The sequence below is a fragment of the Peromyscus eremicus genome, chromosome 15 (assembly GCF_949786415.1).
Source record: "Peromyscus eremicus chromosome 15, PerEre_H2_v1, whole genome shotgun sequence".
Classification (NCBI taxonomy): domain Eukaryota; kingdom Metazoa; phylum Chordata; class Mammalia; order Rodentia; family Cricetidae; genus Peromyscus; species Peromyscus eremicus.
The window spans coordinates 28326951-28342799 of record NC_081431.1 but is presented as its reverse complement, the minus strand read 5'-3'; the positions used below and the strand labels follow the sequence as shown (position 1 = coordinate 28342799).

The 15849-nt window shown below is 45.4% G+C and overlaps 1 protein-coding gene across 1 annotated transcript; it reads left to right on the top strand.

Moving 5' to 3' along the window:
- Nucleotides 1-461: 461 nt before the first annotated feature.
- On the top strand, nucleotides 462-15141 carry Tada1 (transcriptional adaptor 1). The gene is made up of 8 exons (XM_059280621.1): nucleotides 462-758; nucleotides 3663-3754; nucleotides 3963-4028; nucleotides 8453-8550; nucleotides 10063-10272; nucleotides 11507-11658; nucleotides 13275-13437; nucleotides 14038-15141. Exons 1-8 carry the CDS (start codon nucleotides 685-687, stop codon nucleotides 14188-14190), a joined length of 1008 nt encoding a protein of 335 aa, XP_059136604.1. The 5' UTR covers nucleotides 462-684; the 3' UTR covers nucleotides 14191-15141.
- Nucleotides 15142-15849: the final 708 nt, after the last annotated feature.

Here is a 15849-nt window from a genome sequence, read left to right as displayed (position 1 = left end):
GGAGCTCTGGGTCTCCTGTTTGGGAATTGTTTTATTTTGGTCAGCAAATGTTGGATGTCCAGTACTTGAACCACAGAGATCCCGTCTTCAGGGAACTTAACGCCTGCGTGGCGGGTGGCAGAAAACGAGATCCACCGACTAAAGACCGCAATAGGTGCTGAGCGCTCGGCAGAAGAAGAAACGAGGACGAGAGAATCCACTGGACAGTGCTCGCACTCTGCGACCGGAGCGCTTGCCGGGAGGCCGGGAGGCCGGGACGCTGCTGCCGCCGCCGCCGCCGCCGCCGCCGCCGCCGCCGCCGCCGCCGCCGCCGCCGCCGCCGCCGCCGCCGCCGCCGCCGCCGCCGCCGCCGCCGCCGCCGCCGCCGCCGCCGCCGCCGCCGCCGCGGCGGGCGGACGGGCGGGTGTAGGTTGGGCACGCGCCTACTAGGGGAAGCGGGTCACGTGACCCGGGAGGCGGGGTAAGTTAGCGAACGGAGTTTGGCCCGGTGCTCGCCCGACTGCAAGACGGGCGGGGCCGGGAACCAAACAAACGCAACGTCTCCCGAGCGGCAAGGGGGCGGGGCCGACAAGTCGGGTCGGGCCTGCCGCGTCCCGAGCGCAGGCCTTCCGCCGGGTTGATCTTACGGTTGCCGGCCGCTGTGGCCCCGCGGTCTACGGTCGGGCGAGAGAGCCGCGCGCTGCAATGGCGACCTTTGTGAGCGAGCTGGAGGCGGCCAAGAAGAACTTGAGCGAGGCGCTGGGGGACAACGTGAAACAGTAAGAGCCTCTGGGGCCGGCCTCCGGGCCTGCGCGTGGGCGTGCTCCTGGCCCGGGGCTGCCGTAGTCCCTGGACTCCCTCACCTCCCGGAGGCCTGAGGCGCCTTGCGGCCGCCGCGGCTCCCGGCCGGGACTCGAGGCGCTGGAGGACCGCCTCCCGGGCGCCCCAGAGACCGGGGATGCCCGCGTGGGGCGGGAGCTGCGCCCTGGATGCCGGGGAGTCGGCGGGACTGGGGTGCGCCGGGCCGGGGGGCCGGGGGGCCGGGAGGGCTTCCTGGAGGCGGTGCTCCGGGGCCAGCGGGGCGCGTTGAGAAGCGCTTTGAAAGCGGGTTCGGCACAGACCCCAGTTGCAGTCGGTCACCCAGCATCTCAGCATCCACAGGGACGGCAGCCCAGCCGGCGGTAGGACGCCTTTTCCAGCTCTCTAAACGTATTATCTAGTCCTCCAAACCGGTGTGAGAGCTGCACGGTTACTACTCCCATCTGATAGACAGGACACCGACCCCAGAGAGGTTAGTTATTCCCCACAAGCCAGCGGCCAGGGATGGGACCAAGGCTGTGTGATGCTGCCCAGGGGTTGCAAAGGACCCCCAGGCGCCCAGCCAGACTGTCAGCAGTGCCTGGAACAGAGTGACAGCTCCGTAAACTGCAGCCTGCCGCAGCCCGAGGAAGTGCCTCAGTCTTTTGGGGAACCTCAACTCCGGCAAGCCTGGTGTTGATGCAGAAAATTGTCTAGAGCAGCCGTGAAGCAGAGCTGGCGTCTGTTGATAGAAAGGCTCTCAAGAAAGCGCACTCAAGAGCGTGGGTGCGGGGCTTCTCACCCGCGCCCCGCTTTAGTAAGAGGCTTTAAAAAATCGTTATTATTACTTGTAGATTGTAAGCACCAGAGTTAAAGGAGATGCTCAGGGAAAGGATAAGGTGTGGGCGTAGGCTTCTCAGTGGAGAGTCACAGCTAAGTGTCTTAGCATATGCATTTTAGTGGTTGTCTTTTTCTCTTTTTCTTTTTTTTTGGGGGGGTTACAATTTTCTTTCCCTTTTTTGCTGGTGAGTTGGACAGGCTTATATCTGATAAAGTAAAAAACCAGGAGCCATTAAAGTTGCACAAGGGCTTTCTGTTGGGATGCCTAGAAAATTGCGGGTTTACAGCCTGGAAGGGAGAAAGAGGTCTTAAGGCAGATATTGTTGTGTTGGAATTTTTGATTTCAGCTGGCTGGGGTGAGGGACTCTTTTTCCTTTTTATGTTTTCAGTCTGCTCATCCTGCCTCAAAACCTTCACACCAAGCTCTATGGGCAGCCAAATTGTATCACAGAAGGACTCTCTGAGATGCAAGGAGGAAACTAAATTAAAAAATTATTTTAATAGGTAAAAATGACAGCTTTTTTTTTAGCCTTTATTAGAATGGCTTTCTGCTTTTGCAATGCTGAGTGATAAAACTTACATTTAAAAAGCACACCAGGGGGATTGTCTCTTAGCCATACACAGTGCTCACAGGGTTTTGCAAGTGAATAGTCTTACATGGTGCTTAATTTGAAGGACATGGCTTGTGTATATGATTGCCTTTCCTCTGGTTAGCTACTGTACCTTCCAGAATCACACATGCATCAGTCACACGGTAAATTCAGGGCCTACAGAAATAGTTTTGAAGTTAGCAGCTTTCTCCTGTTCCATTGTAAAGACCAACACTCCATGTGCTGTTAGTCAAATATGGGTGCTGAATCTAAATTTTATTGCTTTGTAATGTGAAATCCATAGGTCTTTGTGCCAGGGATACAGTTCATGGTGAGGTATGGAATTGTATGGGATTGTTCTACATTTCTGTCTCCAGTCTTCATTCATTTTAAAAACGGCTTCTTGGTTAAGCTTGTTTTACAAGCTTGTCTCTTATATTTCCTCCTAAGCAGTTTGCTTTGCACTGAACGTCGTGACCATTTAAATGTAATTCTTGGTAGTGGGTAAATGAAGCTTATACAGAGTGCATGGATGTGAACCATTTACTATTTATCCAGCAGTCCAAATGTTAAACCAAGGACTTTCAGTTTCTCATATCCAGGAACATTTTCTTTTTGGTGGTGTTAGGAACTCCGTTTGTCTGCCGATTAGATTAGAACTTGAGCTCATCTGAAGGGGAGCATGGCGCCCAGAGTAATAAAGAGCACAGGTGACCACTCTCGTCCCCGGAAAAGTGCGGTTAGGAAGGAAGACCCCGTGTAGGGTTCTGGAGGGCAGCCTTTAACTTCTTTTTTTTTTTTTTTCTTCGAGACAGGGTTTCTCTGTGTAGCTTTGCGCCTTTTTCCTGGGACTCACTTGGTAGCCCAGGCTGGCCTCGAACTCACAGAGATCCGCCTGGCTCTGCCTCCCAAGTGCTGGGATTAAAGGCGTGCACCACCACCGCCCGGCTGAGGGCAGTCTTTAAAGAGATGACCGTGAGAAGGAAAGGCGCAGCTGGGCCTGTTCGGAGTCAGCCCTGAGTCCTCACCAGCCTCCTTTAGGGAGAAAGGATGTTTCTTGTTGGTCTTCTGGCTCTTGGGCGTGTTCATTTGCTAGGCCTGCTGTGACAAAATGCCACAGGCTTGTTGCTTAAACCACAGAAATTGATTTTCTCACAGCTCTGGAGGTTGTAAGTCCAAGGCCAGCGTGTCGAAGAAGGGGTGGGTTTCTTCTGAGACTTCTGCGACCTCTGCAGGAGTCTGGAGTGTCTGCCCCCTTCTACAGAGCTGACTAGACAGACGAACTACATGCCAAGATACTGGGTCTTCCCCGGAGGAACTCTGGGAGGCTTCCCACAGCTCAACCGCTGACACTGGGGTCTATAAACTTTTCTTCCCTGGGGGTTTGGAGCAGCTCGAGTGAACCCCGGGGTAGAGGCAGAAGTGTGCGGTTTTTAATAGTCTTTCCTTCTGCAGATACTGGGCCAACTTAAAGCTGTGGTTCAAGCAGAAGATCAGCAAAGAAGAGTTCGACCTGGAAGCCCACAGACTCCTCACACAGGACAATGGTAGGTCTTCATTTCTCCAAGTTTCCCCAGGTTTACAATGAGGACTTCTGGTTTTGATGGTGGGTCACATAATCTTAATACTGGTTTAAAAAGTTAACTGTAAAGAATGGGAGAGAGAGGGGGCAACATTTAAGTATTCACAAGCTAGGCTAATGTTTTCCTTGTGTTGAAAATACTGTCTGACTTGTGATAACCTTCCTTTTTTCAGTTCATTCTCACAATGATTTCCTCCTGGCCATCCTCACACGTTGTCAGATTTTGGTTTCTACACCAGGTAAGGGAGTGGGAATGTTTCCAGTGTGGATCACTTGGCAAAGCAGGGTAGCATTGGGATGTGGCCTCCTTGTCAGACATCGCTCAGGTTTGCAAAGGAAATGGTCTCTGAATTACCCAGAACCAAAAAAAAAAAAAAGTTATGTAGGTGACAGTTATTGTACACACGCGCACCCTTAACTGATGATTTCCTCCTTTTACTCCCCACTCAGCTTGCTACATTATAGGTGAGGTAACGAGAGGGTGGAGCCAGGCTTCAGAAGATGAAGGCAGCGGGGAGGGCCATGGGCAGCAGGAGGGGACCTTCCGGAGGCTGGGGATGAGAGCTGTAGAAACCTGGACTTCTGCTGGGCTTCTGCTGGGCTTCAGCAGAACAGGCCCTGGGAGGGAAGAGCTCACCTCCGCAAGTCGTTGGTAGAAGGCTGACGAGGACTGAGTGTAACCGGTTAGCTAGAACTTGCGGGTGCTAAGGCTCACATCACTTGTTTATACACTTGTCCTTCAGCCAGTTTTAGTAAGGCAGAGGTTAAGTAAGTGCTTTGAAAACTTCCCTTGTGAGAGAGAAAGCTGTCTGGGACCTTGTTAAAAACTGAGGTTCAGGGGCACTTCCTGCCTCTGTAGATTGTCAACTTTTTTTTTTTGTGGTTAAGCCTAGGTGATTCTGGATATCCTAAGTTAATATTATTTATTGAGTACGGCATGGTAGGTAACTTAATCTGAACAGCCACCCTTCAGGGTATTGTTAGCCTCTTTAATAGATACGAAAACAGACATCAGAACAAAACAAAAACTTACAAATTTGCCCAAGGCCCAGTCTACTTAAGGTAGCCTTGGCTCAGAAGCGGTCTTCAGTGCTGCGGGAACGTCTTTGTCTGGGTCATCTTCCTCGTGTGTGTCCTTGCTCCATTTGCCGTCTCCACAGCAGCTTGCTCCTGAGCTGTGTGTTCTGCTTCCTCAGGTCCCTGCAGTCAGCCCTTCTGCTGTGGTGGCGGCAGCACCTAGGATCCAGTTTGAATTGCAGGAGTAGGTTTCTTTAGGGAATCACTTAACTGTAGAACCCAAGTTACTCTGCTACCCAGAGCATTACTAACCATCCCCCAAAACTAAAATAGAACAAAACAAAAACTCTTAACCCATTAAATGGTTATAACTGAGGCTGGGGAGATGGCTCAGTGGTTAAGTGCACTGGCTGCTCTTGCAGAGGGCCAGTTCAGTTCCCAACACCCACATGGCGGCTCACAGCCATCTGTAACTACAGTTTCAGGGGATCGGATGACTTCTCCTGGGCTCTGAGGGCATCGGGCATATTTGTGATGCACATATGAACATGTGGGCAAGCACTCATACTCATAAAATAAGAATAAATAAACCTTAAAAACATGGCTGGGCGGTGGTGGTGCACACCTTTAATCCCAGCACTCGGGAGGCAGAGCCAGGCGGATCTCTGTGAGTTCGAGGCCAGCCTGGTCTATAGAGCAAGATCTAGGATAGGCACTAAAACTATATAGAGAAACCCTGTCTCAAAAAACCAAAAAAAAAAAAAAAAACAACAAAAAACAAAAAACAAAAACAAAAAAAAAACCCCATGGTGTAACCTGTTACACAATTATGAGTATTTTTTTTTCTTTTAAGATGATTTTGGTGGTGGGGCTGAAGAAATGGCTTGGCAGTTGAAAACACATAATGCTCTTGGAGAGGACCCTAGTTTGGTTCCCAGCACCCATGTCAGATGGCCAGATGGCTTACAGCTTCCTATAACTCCAGTTCCAGGGGATCGAAAGCCCCCAGCCTCCTCAGACACTTATAATCATGTACACATTACCTCCCCCTCCCCCCACCCTGTCTCACACACACACACACACACACACACACACACACACACACACACACAGAAGTACATATTAAAAAAACTATTTTGGAGGAATATTTCTTTGAAATTACTATTTTGGAGATATTTTTTCCAAGTGTAATTTTTTAATAAATAAATATTAAACACTATGTTCATAGTTCTAAAAAAACTCAGCCCAGAAAGTTCTTGGTGAAGGCTGCTCCTTACTAGTACACCACATCCCAGTGCATTCACTGCCATGTTCTGCTCTTACGGTGAGTCGTCCAGTGTCCCTCATCGTTGGTTACACTTGTCTCTGGAGCCGTTGGCTTCAGTGTCTCTCTCTTTACCTCATTACCCTCGTCCTTTGAGACTTCCTCAGCTTCCCCAGGCTTTCTGTTGAATATATTCTCGAATTCAGCAGCTTTTATGGCATTTTCTTCTTGTTTGATGGATACATGTGTTCTTACACTTAGAGATACCAGATGGATATGGTCAGTCTTTTTACTTTTCATGTCTAGAACAACTATGCATGTTCAGTTGGCTGTTTTTTTACTTTTTATTTTTTTACTCATGTGCTATTGTTTGGATGTAGTTTGCTACCCATGTTAAATGTTGGCATCTTAGATTTCATTGTGGATGGTTGTGAGTTGATGGGAAGTTCTGAGGCACTGAGTAGCAATCTTCAGAAGCAAGATAGATTACTGCATCTTAGTACTCCTGGTTGTTTGTCTTTTTCTCTTCTGGATGGACAGTTTTGCTGCATGGAACCCCTGAGTTTATTTTTGGGGGAGGTGGAGTAGTATGCCAAAGTTCGGCTGCACAGCCCAAGCTGGTCTTGAACTTGGAATCTTTTTGCTTTCCAAGGTGTTGGGATCATGTGCCTCCATGCTAGTTACTGCTGATCTTGGGAGAGTAATCAGGCTGTTCTGAGAACAAGCCAAACCCCTGACGGATTATCTCTTTGACTTGCTGTTTGGTCATGTCCCTGTCCCCCCAAACCCCCCCCCCCCAAAAAAAAATCTTGAGTGTGTTTCTTCCATTGGCAAATATTCCATAGTACCAAATATGATCAAGTGCCTATTCGGTGCTGTCCATTTCAATATGTTGCAAAAAACCTGTGGAGATCCTGCTTTAGAGTGAGCTGATGGAGCCAGCTGTTAGGAAGGAGTATATGCTGAAAGCTTTGTTCTAGGACGCCAGCATCCATACTGCCTACCTCAGCAGGTGACTTGAGAAGAATTGTTCCCCTTCCTCCCCACCCAGCTCATCTGTCATATGTACCCTGTTGTGTGCCGTCCCATGAGAGTGAGCAGAGCTGCTTTGTGGGCATGTGAACTGCATCTGCACAGAAACCTGCACATGGTTTGTTTGGTACTTCACCAGTGCTGTCTTAATGTTCTAGAATCTTGAACAAGGAGTACCACATTTAAAAAAAATTTTTTTAATTGTTTGACAATTTCATAATGCATATATTTTGATTAAATCTACCCCCACATTTTTATTTCATACTGAGCCTAGTCCATGGGAATGAGGATAAGCATGTATATGGATGATCTTTGAACATAGACCTTGCATTACTAATGACTTCTAGGCTCACCACGCCCTCCTTTCTCCTTGTGGGTCTCTGTTAAGCCTTCTTTGCCTGTCCTTGCAGGGTCACACTTCATGGCTAAGCTTTGTAAGACCTTGTTAGGCCACCTTGGAACTTGTTAAGACTTCATTTCTTTATTTCATGCGAGTTGCCTTCCTTTACTTTATTTTTAGCCAGGTTTTGAAAAAGAGATACATACATGTGCCCAGTTCACCAACTTGGGCTACAAATCCCCCTAAAAACATTAACTAAAAATATAGGGCTGGGGAGATGGAAGCAGAAAGACCTGAACTTGGTCCTCTGCAGTCCATGTCAAAGCCAGGCCTGGCAGCATCTGCCTGTAATTGTCTGCCTATCATCTCCACTGGGAAGGCAAACAAGAGAGGAGCTTGCTGGCCAGCTAGTTCAGCCGGCATCCAGCTCTAGGTTCAGTGAGAGACCCTGCCGTAAAAATAAGGTGGAGAATTGACTGAGGAAAATACTGGACATTCGCCTCTGGACTCGAATGCACACAAACACCCAAACCCAAACACACACACATGCTCGAACATATTAAAAGAAAAAGTAAAAAGTTTGCTTTCCTCAAAAAAATAATTTTAGTTATAATTAGAAAAACAATGATTTGAGAGTTTTAATTTCTTTTTTTCTTTCTTTCTTTTTTTCTTTTCTTTCTTTTTTTTCAAGACTGGGTTTCTCTTTGTAGTTTTGGTGTCTGTCTTGGATTTCACTCTGTAGCCCAGGCTGGCCTTGAACTCACAGAGATCTGCCTGGCTCTGCCTCCTGAGTGCTGAGATTAAAGGCGTGCACCACCATTGCCCTGCTGAGAGTTATAATTTCGTTTACAGAGAAGTAAAGAAGATTCAGATTTGAGCTTCATTATTTAAATTTTCATTACCTGACTAGTCCATGCGTTTAATCCCCAAATGAAAAAAACAATAGCTGTTGTCATTTTCCACTCAGGTTGTTGTCTTTTTCACTGTGGCTGTTGTTTTCTGTCTTGTAGAAGGTGCTGGATCTTTGCCCTGGACGGGGGGCTCTGCAGCCAAGCCTGGAAAACCCAAGGGCAAGAAAAAGCTGTCTTCTGTTCGTCAGAAATTTGATGTAGGTCATTCTCCAATAGAGCTAGCAACGGTGGGGTTAAGTACTAGTGTGATAAAATAGCTGTAATTTTTTTGAGGTCGGGAGTGTTGAGACAAGGCTTCTCTGTGTAGCCCTGGCTGTCCTTGAACTTGCTTTATAGACCAGGCTGGCCGTGGACTCAGAGATCTGCCTGCCTCTGCCTCCCAAATGCTGGGACTAAAGGCGTGTGCCGCCATACCTGGCTAAGTCGCTGTGATTTTAAGTATCACCAGCAGAGTTGAAAAATATGATTTAGGAAGAAAAAGTACTGGGAGATTGTAAATACATCTTACAATGTATTCTTGTCAGTGTTTGCACGGAAGTGTTGTGATTAGCACTTCAGAGTCCCCAATGATTGGAAGCTGGGCTTGTGTTCTCTCCTGGTCAGGGGTCAGCTTGGAGCCTCTGGTAGGCTTCTGTTGATATCTAGCTGTGCTCTGAGCCTTTAGAGATCAGTATGGAGACGATGAAGCATATGGTTATAAACTTGTAAACCTGTATGTTTTCAGGTAGGAAGAGAAGTTTCCCAAAGGTTTGTCATCCTAGGCTTGCCTGTTCTATGCTGTGTGTCAATAACATTACTCAACCTGGGGGTTCTTCCCTATCTCTAAGGCATACCTGGTTTGAAATGTGTTGGGTATGAGACAGCTTTATACTTAGGAAATGGAAAAATGCCAGTATTATTTTATAATACATACATGGAGACTGTCTCCACTGCAAATTCAAAGGTATCAGGAACAACTCCAGTGATGGTAGAGTATATAAATTTCATAGGAATGCTGAATTGTTTACAAATTGAACAAAGGCTGTGTGTTAGGAATGTAAGCAAACAGTCACAATATAGAGCTGCTTCTGTCCTATAGCATTGGCTCAAATATTTGTCAGAACTATCATTTGATTAGTTAGGCTTTGTAAATCCTAACTGAAGCATTAATTATATGTCTATACTTTCAGAATCTGCTTCCAATTAAACTTCTGTGACTTTTCTATGTAGTCTCTCCCCATTGTTATTTTTAGCATAAGGCCATACATTTTGTGAGCACTAAGGTATTAATTGAATATAATAAATGGCTGTAGGCACACAGCTGTAATCCCAGCTCTTGGGAGTCTGAGGCAGGTATATTGTGAGTTTGAGGCCTGTCTAGGTTATTAGGTATAGCAAGACTGTTTCAAAAAGCCCAACAACAGTCTGCTGTGTGTACACCCATTGCCCCTTAACTCACCATGGAACAGGTGTGAATTTATCATCATTTGTGCTTGACTTACTTTTTGTAGTTTTGGTTGTGAGCCTAGCCTTTCATGGCCGAGCCATCTCTCCAGCTCACGATTTACTTTTTACTTTGAAAATTTTAATACCCTTTGGTAAATTTTGGTGGTCTTGATTTGTAGGTCCCAATTTCCAGTAGCTGTTTTTTGTTTTTTTTTTTTTTTTTTTTTTCTGTTTGTCTTGTCATTTGCTATTGAAGTGAATAATTCTGAAGTTTTCTTACTTAGCATAGATTCCAGCCTCAGAACCCCCTCTCTGGAGCTCAGCAGTTTGTGGCAAAGGATCCCCAGGATGATGAGGATTTGAAACTCTGTTCCCACACAATGATGCTTCCCACACGGGGTCAGCTTGAGGGGAGAATGATCGTAACTGCCTATGAGCATGGGCTGGACAATGTCACCGAGGAAGCGGTCTCTGCTGTTGTCTATGCTGTGGAGGTGGGTTTGCTTTTGGTAGAATTCACGACAGATAATGGTTGTTAGGAGCTTGGGTGTGTTTAAAGCTGATATTGACAGAAAGGAACCGAATGCCACTCAGGTTTCCTATCTGTCATCATTAAGAGAAATACTTCATACTTCACAACCAAAGAATTTGCCTTTGGTTGACAGGTTTTTCCAGACAGGTTCTTTGCAGCATCCATACTTCTGCTTATCTCTTGTTTTGTCAACACAGGAACAGTTTTTAAGCAAAAACAGAAATCAGAAATTCTAGTGGTTCAAGTCACTTGTGTTTGAGGTAGTGCTGCATTTAAAGAGTGTCAGGTAGGCATCTGAACAGTGAGACTGTTTGACCCACTATTTCACTTAGTTATTTGATAAAGTGTACATTGCACTGATACCAGACAGTACTCCAGTAACTGTAGATGATTTTCTGGGTCTCACTCTCCTCTTCTGAGATAGTAGCTGCTCTAGAAACATTGAATGAGTTCTGCATGAAAACCCACATTAAATTGCACAAGGGTGTCTTGATAGAAGAAAGTCATATTCGTGTAAGTGAAATGCCTGGCCTGATCCTGGCTCTCCCATGCTAACATATACTGGGAGTGTTCCATTTTCAACAGTTCTAATGTACGTGGCTCTTCTAAAAGTGAAGAGAATTGAATAGACATGTACAATTCTCTATCTGTTTGTAGGGCTTTTGAGAGCAAAAGCTCTTGCAATGGTTTTGGTAACCAGTGAATACCAGATCTTAAAACTTTTGTCTCATTTTAAGTCAAATTTCAAAGTCTTAGTTTGCCTTAAAAAAACCAAAAACCAAAAAACTTACTTTACCAGAAAATCATTTCTGAGAAGCATCAACCTAAGGGAAACGAAATGCAGGGCATGTGGAGTGGTGGAGTGGTGGAGCACTCGCCTCCCACGTGAGGCCCATGTGATGCCCAGTCTCAGTACTGCACACTGAAATGAAACCCACTCCAAGAGCAACAGTGCCTGGAGAACAGCCTCTTTACAGAGTGGAGTGAAGAGAGCACCTCCTCTCACCCGCCTCCCCCACCTCCCCTCCCCCACCCCCTCCCCCATGCCCTCTGCACTGGCTTGGGCTCTTTCCATGAGCATTTCTGTCGTTCTCCATCATCAAATGCCAGGACCATTGGAATGGAAGGACCATTTGACAATGGAAGTTTTATTGTTTGCTTTTGAGGAGCTCTTGCTATTTTTCTTTTGTTTTCAGAATCACCTCAAAGATATACTGACCTCAGTTGTGTCGAGAAGGAAAGCTTACCGGGTACGAGATGGCCATTTTAAATACGCCTTTGGTAGTAACGTGACCCCACAACCGTACCTGAAGAATAGTGTGGTGGCTTACAACAACCTGGTTGAAGGGTGAGTGGCTTCTTGTACCCTTGCATGGGTCCTTTACTGCTTGGTCACTGACCTTATGTGAGAGGCCACTGTTAAAGAATTGGTTATTGTGTTTCTGCAAGACTTGACATCAACACAGTTATTTCTCAAGTTGCATGCTTTAGAGTGAATTATTTTGGTACTTTTTAAAAACTGGAGGTGATTGATTGCTTCTCCCTTTCTGATGTGGGATGGAGTAGCTCCTCAGGTAGAGTTTCCTGATGGTGGCCTCTGCCTGGTGAGGAGGTGGCTTGCTCATGGTGGGAAGAGGAGGAAGAGTGGTAGATGTTTGTTGTCCATGGCCTCATCTGACACTCATGGCTGTAGCTCAAAGTCATGGCCTGCGCCCATGTCTCTTGAGTGTTCTCAGCATCCTTTTGTACAGATCTATGTCCTCAATCCACTCAGGGCTCCCAAGACCAGGGTGGCTTTACCCTTTCTGCTTTCCCCACAAAACTTTGTGTTCATTTTAACCTTTTGGAAAAGAAATAGCAGTGGTCTTCCTTGTGGCTAGTGCTGTGGCTGCATTTCTCTAAAGACTGGGTTTCACCTGTCCGGTTATCTGGCTGCTGGAGGACGGGCGGAAAGAGGAGACATACGGGATCAAGGAAACTGTTGAGGACTAGGAGGCTGGCAGGGTGGCAGCGGTCAAAGTGACGGGAAGGGGGCAGATGTAAGGGCACTGGCAGCACGTGGAGGAGGTGGGATGGTGGCCATGCCAGGGCTCTAGAGACATCGTGATAAGTGAGGGTCATCTCAAATTGGAGTCCCTGTTTAGGTTTCCATCTGTGGTGAGTTACTACCCAAACCTCATTCAGACATACCTGCTTGGGATTGTTTCATATTGAAGTCATTCTCCAGGGAAAACGGAAACAGTGGTTCCTTGTAGTAGGGGTGTTGGGAGCTGTCTCTGATGTGGCATTGCCGTGGAGCCCTCCACTCCTGCCCAGTCCCCAGGAAGCCATTACTGTAGCAGAGCTGCTTCCATCTGATGCTTTAAGCCACAGTTGCTGCCCCACTCTTTGCTTTACCTCCTTGTGTATTCCTGGCTACTGTGTGGGTATCTGTACTGATGTGAAAGCCACGCCTGACTTCTCAGCTTGTCTTTGTTTGGCCTGTTTGGGGAAGTTAGCAAGATCTGGGTGACGGTTTCCTGTGCTCCCATTTTGCCCGCTACTTTTCTTGGTGTTTATTTTTTAAGCTTGCTTTCAGTACAATTTGTCTTCTCCGTAATTTTTCCATTTCATATTCCTTTAGTTACACTGCTTTTTGTTTTGTTTATATGTATGTGTGGTTTTTCCAAACTAGAAACTCTTTAGGGGCAGGAAATAGTTTGGTTCAGTATCCTGAGCTAAGTAAATATATTAGTATTGTGGGAGGAGGGAGTAAATATGGCTACATTATATTGTTTCCAGATAGACAGATACTTGGAGCCTTTTGGAAATGGAAATCATGGACTCTATGTATATGGTGGTAGGTTTCTGATTCATTTAGAGATATTCAGAATGGGGTGTGTTCCAGCAAGCCTCTCCATTCTAGGTGTTCACTGATCTCCATTCTAGGTACTGAGAATATTTCCTTAAAAACTTGTTTTGCAGCCCTCCAGCCTTCCCTGCTCCCTGTGCCAGTCAGAATCCAGCTTCTCAGCCACACCCTGATGATGCTGAACAGCAGGCCGCCTTCCTGTTGGCATGCTCTGGGGACACTCTACCTGCAGCTTTGCCTCCGGTGAACATGTATGACCTTTTTGAAGCTCTGCAGGTATTGGCTCCTGCTTTACCTAGATTTATTGACCCATTAATGAAAGAATCTACAAAGATACTAGCTTTTCCACTTTTTGACTTGTTTTTACGGTCAACAGTAGTAGTCTCATTTTTAAATCCCAAACCCTGTAGTTCTTTTTAAATCATCTCTCATACTCTACCTCTCATTAAAACAAACAAATACCGAACTCCAAATAATCCCATAGTTCCTTATTATTTTCAGGTTTTTTTTTTTTTTTTTTAATTTTAAAATTTAAATTGCCATTGTGTGTATGCATGTGGGTGAGATGTGCCATGGCTTGTGTGTGGTCAGAGGACAACTTTGTGGGGTTCTTTCCTTCTACTTCTACTTTATCTGAGTTCTCGAAATTGGAATCATGTCATCAGGCTTGCATGGCAATTATCTTTTAACTGCTGAGCAGCCCACAGAACCGTTTAGTTTTCTTATTATCTGACTTGGGATTCACTATGTTCTGATTTAAAGTTTATAGGGTACCTAAGTCATGAGACATTTTTAAAAATATAAGTTGTAGTTTTGAATGCTGGAAAAATAAGTCTACTGAAACATAATAGAAAACATGTAATTTTAAAATCACAGGTACACAGGGAAGTCATTCCTACACATACTGTGTATGCCCTTAACATTGAAAGGATCATCATGAAACTTTGGCACCCTAATCATGAAGAGCTACAACAAGACAAAGTCCACCGCCAGCGCCTGGCAGGGAAAGAAGGACTTTTGCTCTGCTGAATTAGGATTTGAAGATTTGGGACCATCACCAAATTCACTGGTTGCGGAAAATGGAATGCTTTTGAGTCCACATTTCAAAACTGAAGTGTATAATGTATGTATAACCTTTCCTATGGAAATGTGACATTGAGTGCATTTTGTGTTGCTACTGTGAAGCCATTAATATATGTCTGACTGATGATGACCTGCCTGTGTGTCTGTGTCCCCAGGTAGAGGAGCAGGCATTGTTCTGTGCCTGGATAGGGATAAGGCATATACTGAGGTGTAGTATCTCTGGTCTGTTGGTAAGATAGGTGTCATCCTAGAATAATGATGCTATTGTAGCTTAGTCCCCATGATTAGCAGGACTACTATGTGTTCAATGGTGTATGTTCTGTATCCCACAGTAAAAAATCTGCTTTCCCTGAAGAACTATACTCTGCATATTGGTGGAATAACCTAGTGTTAGTCAGAATCTCCTTTAGTGACTAGGTAGCAGCTAGACAAGTTCCCAGACAACCCACTGTTTTCACTCCGGAGAACAGGACTTGGATATGTGGTTCTGATTTTGCATTTAATATTCTAGTCCAGTTCTTAGAATGCCGTTATCCTTAGTGTTTTCTTGTAATTCAGTTGCTTTAGCATTAGTGTGTCTAAAGGCTGATGGACAAGCTTGTTAATCCTATAGAAATGTTTTCATGAAATCTTACAAACTGCTAATTTTCATATTTCTACAAAATGTTTTATTCTTTCAAGTAGTACTATGAACTTACATTTGACAGTGTTACTGGTAACCAACTTGTTTTAAAGCTATGTTGCTTTTCATTCATGTAGTATTGATGGATAAATTAGATGTACAGATGGGTTTTCATAGGCCTAAACAGTAGATACGTGTGAATATTTTCTGTGTTCCTGTATCTGGATCTGTGGATTTTGTTTTGTATTTTAAATGTGACAAATAAACATTTTGGGAGAAAATCTTTGTTTATTCAAATAAGTGATAAGGAATTTATATATATATATATATATGTTTATATAATGTATATATTGGTTTTTTTGAGACAGGGTTTCAGCGTAGCCTTTGTTGTCCTGAAACACTCTGTAGACCAGGCTAGATTCGATCTGCCTGCCTCTGCTTCCAGAGTGCTGGGATTAAAGGCTTGTGCCACCACTGCCCAGCCAGATGAGGAATACTGTCTTCCATAGAAACAGGAAAAGTCTAGCCATATGAGATCTTGGCTCAAACTTCAAAAGAATGTACTAGGCCAAGTGACAAGGCATCCTGTTAAGGTATGCATTTAGTAGTATGTGGCCTAAAATTAAAAACAACAACAGCTTAAGCTGTTCTTGGCACAAACTTTTTCAAGTGTCAGGTGGGTGATTGATACTCAAGAACTTTTAGGGGTTGAAAGGGTTTGGAGTGATAGGTACACATACAGTGGTCTTGTTTTGGACTGCTGCTATATGAAGGGCTTGTGCTGCCCAAGTAATGGTGGTGTGTGTGTGTGTGTGTGTGTGTGTGTGTGTGTGTCTGGCAATGGAGAATTCCTAAGGGTTCTGTGTAGCAGAGGAAGTGTGTTTGTGCGTGTGTCCCCAGCAATGGAGAATTCCTATACTTTGTCACCTCTCCAATAGGACCACAAACTCCAGATTTATAGCAATCACTTTAACTATTTTGAG

Excerpts from the sequence above, each read along its gene's own strand:
- Tada1 (XM_059280621.1), top strand. The coding sequence starts at position 685 with ATGGCGACCTTTGTGAGCGAGCTGGAGGCGGCCAAGAAGAACTTGAGC. Across the intron at positions 759-3,662 it reads CTGGGGGACAACGTGAAACA|ATACTGGGCCAACTTAAAGC; the intron begins GTAAGAGCCTCT and ends TTCCTTCTGCAG. Across the intron at positions 11,659-13,274 it reads TACAACAACCTGGTTGAAGG|CCCTCCAGCCTTCCCTGCTC; the intron begins GTGAGTGGCTTC and ends CTTGTTTTGCAG.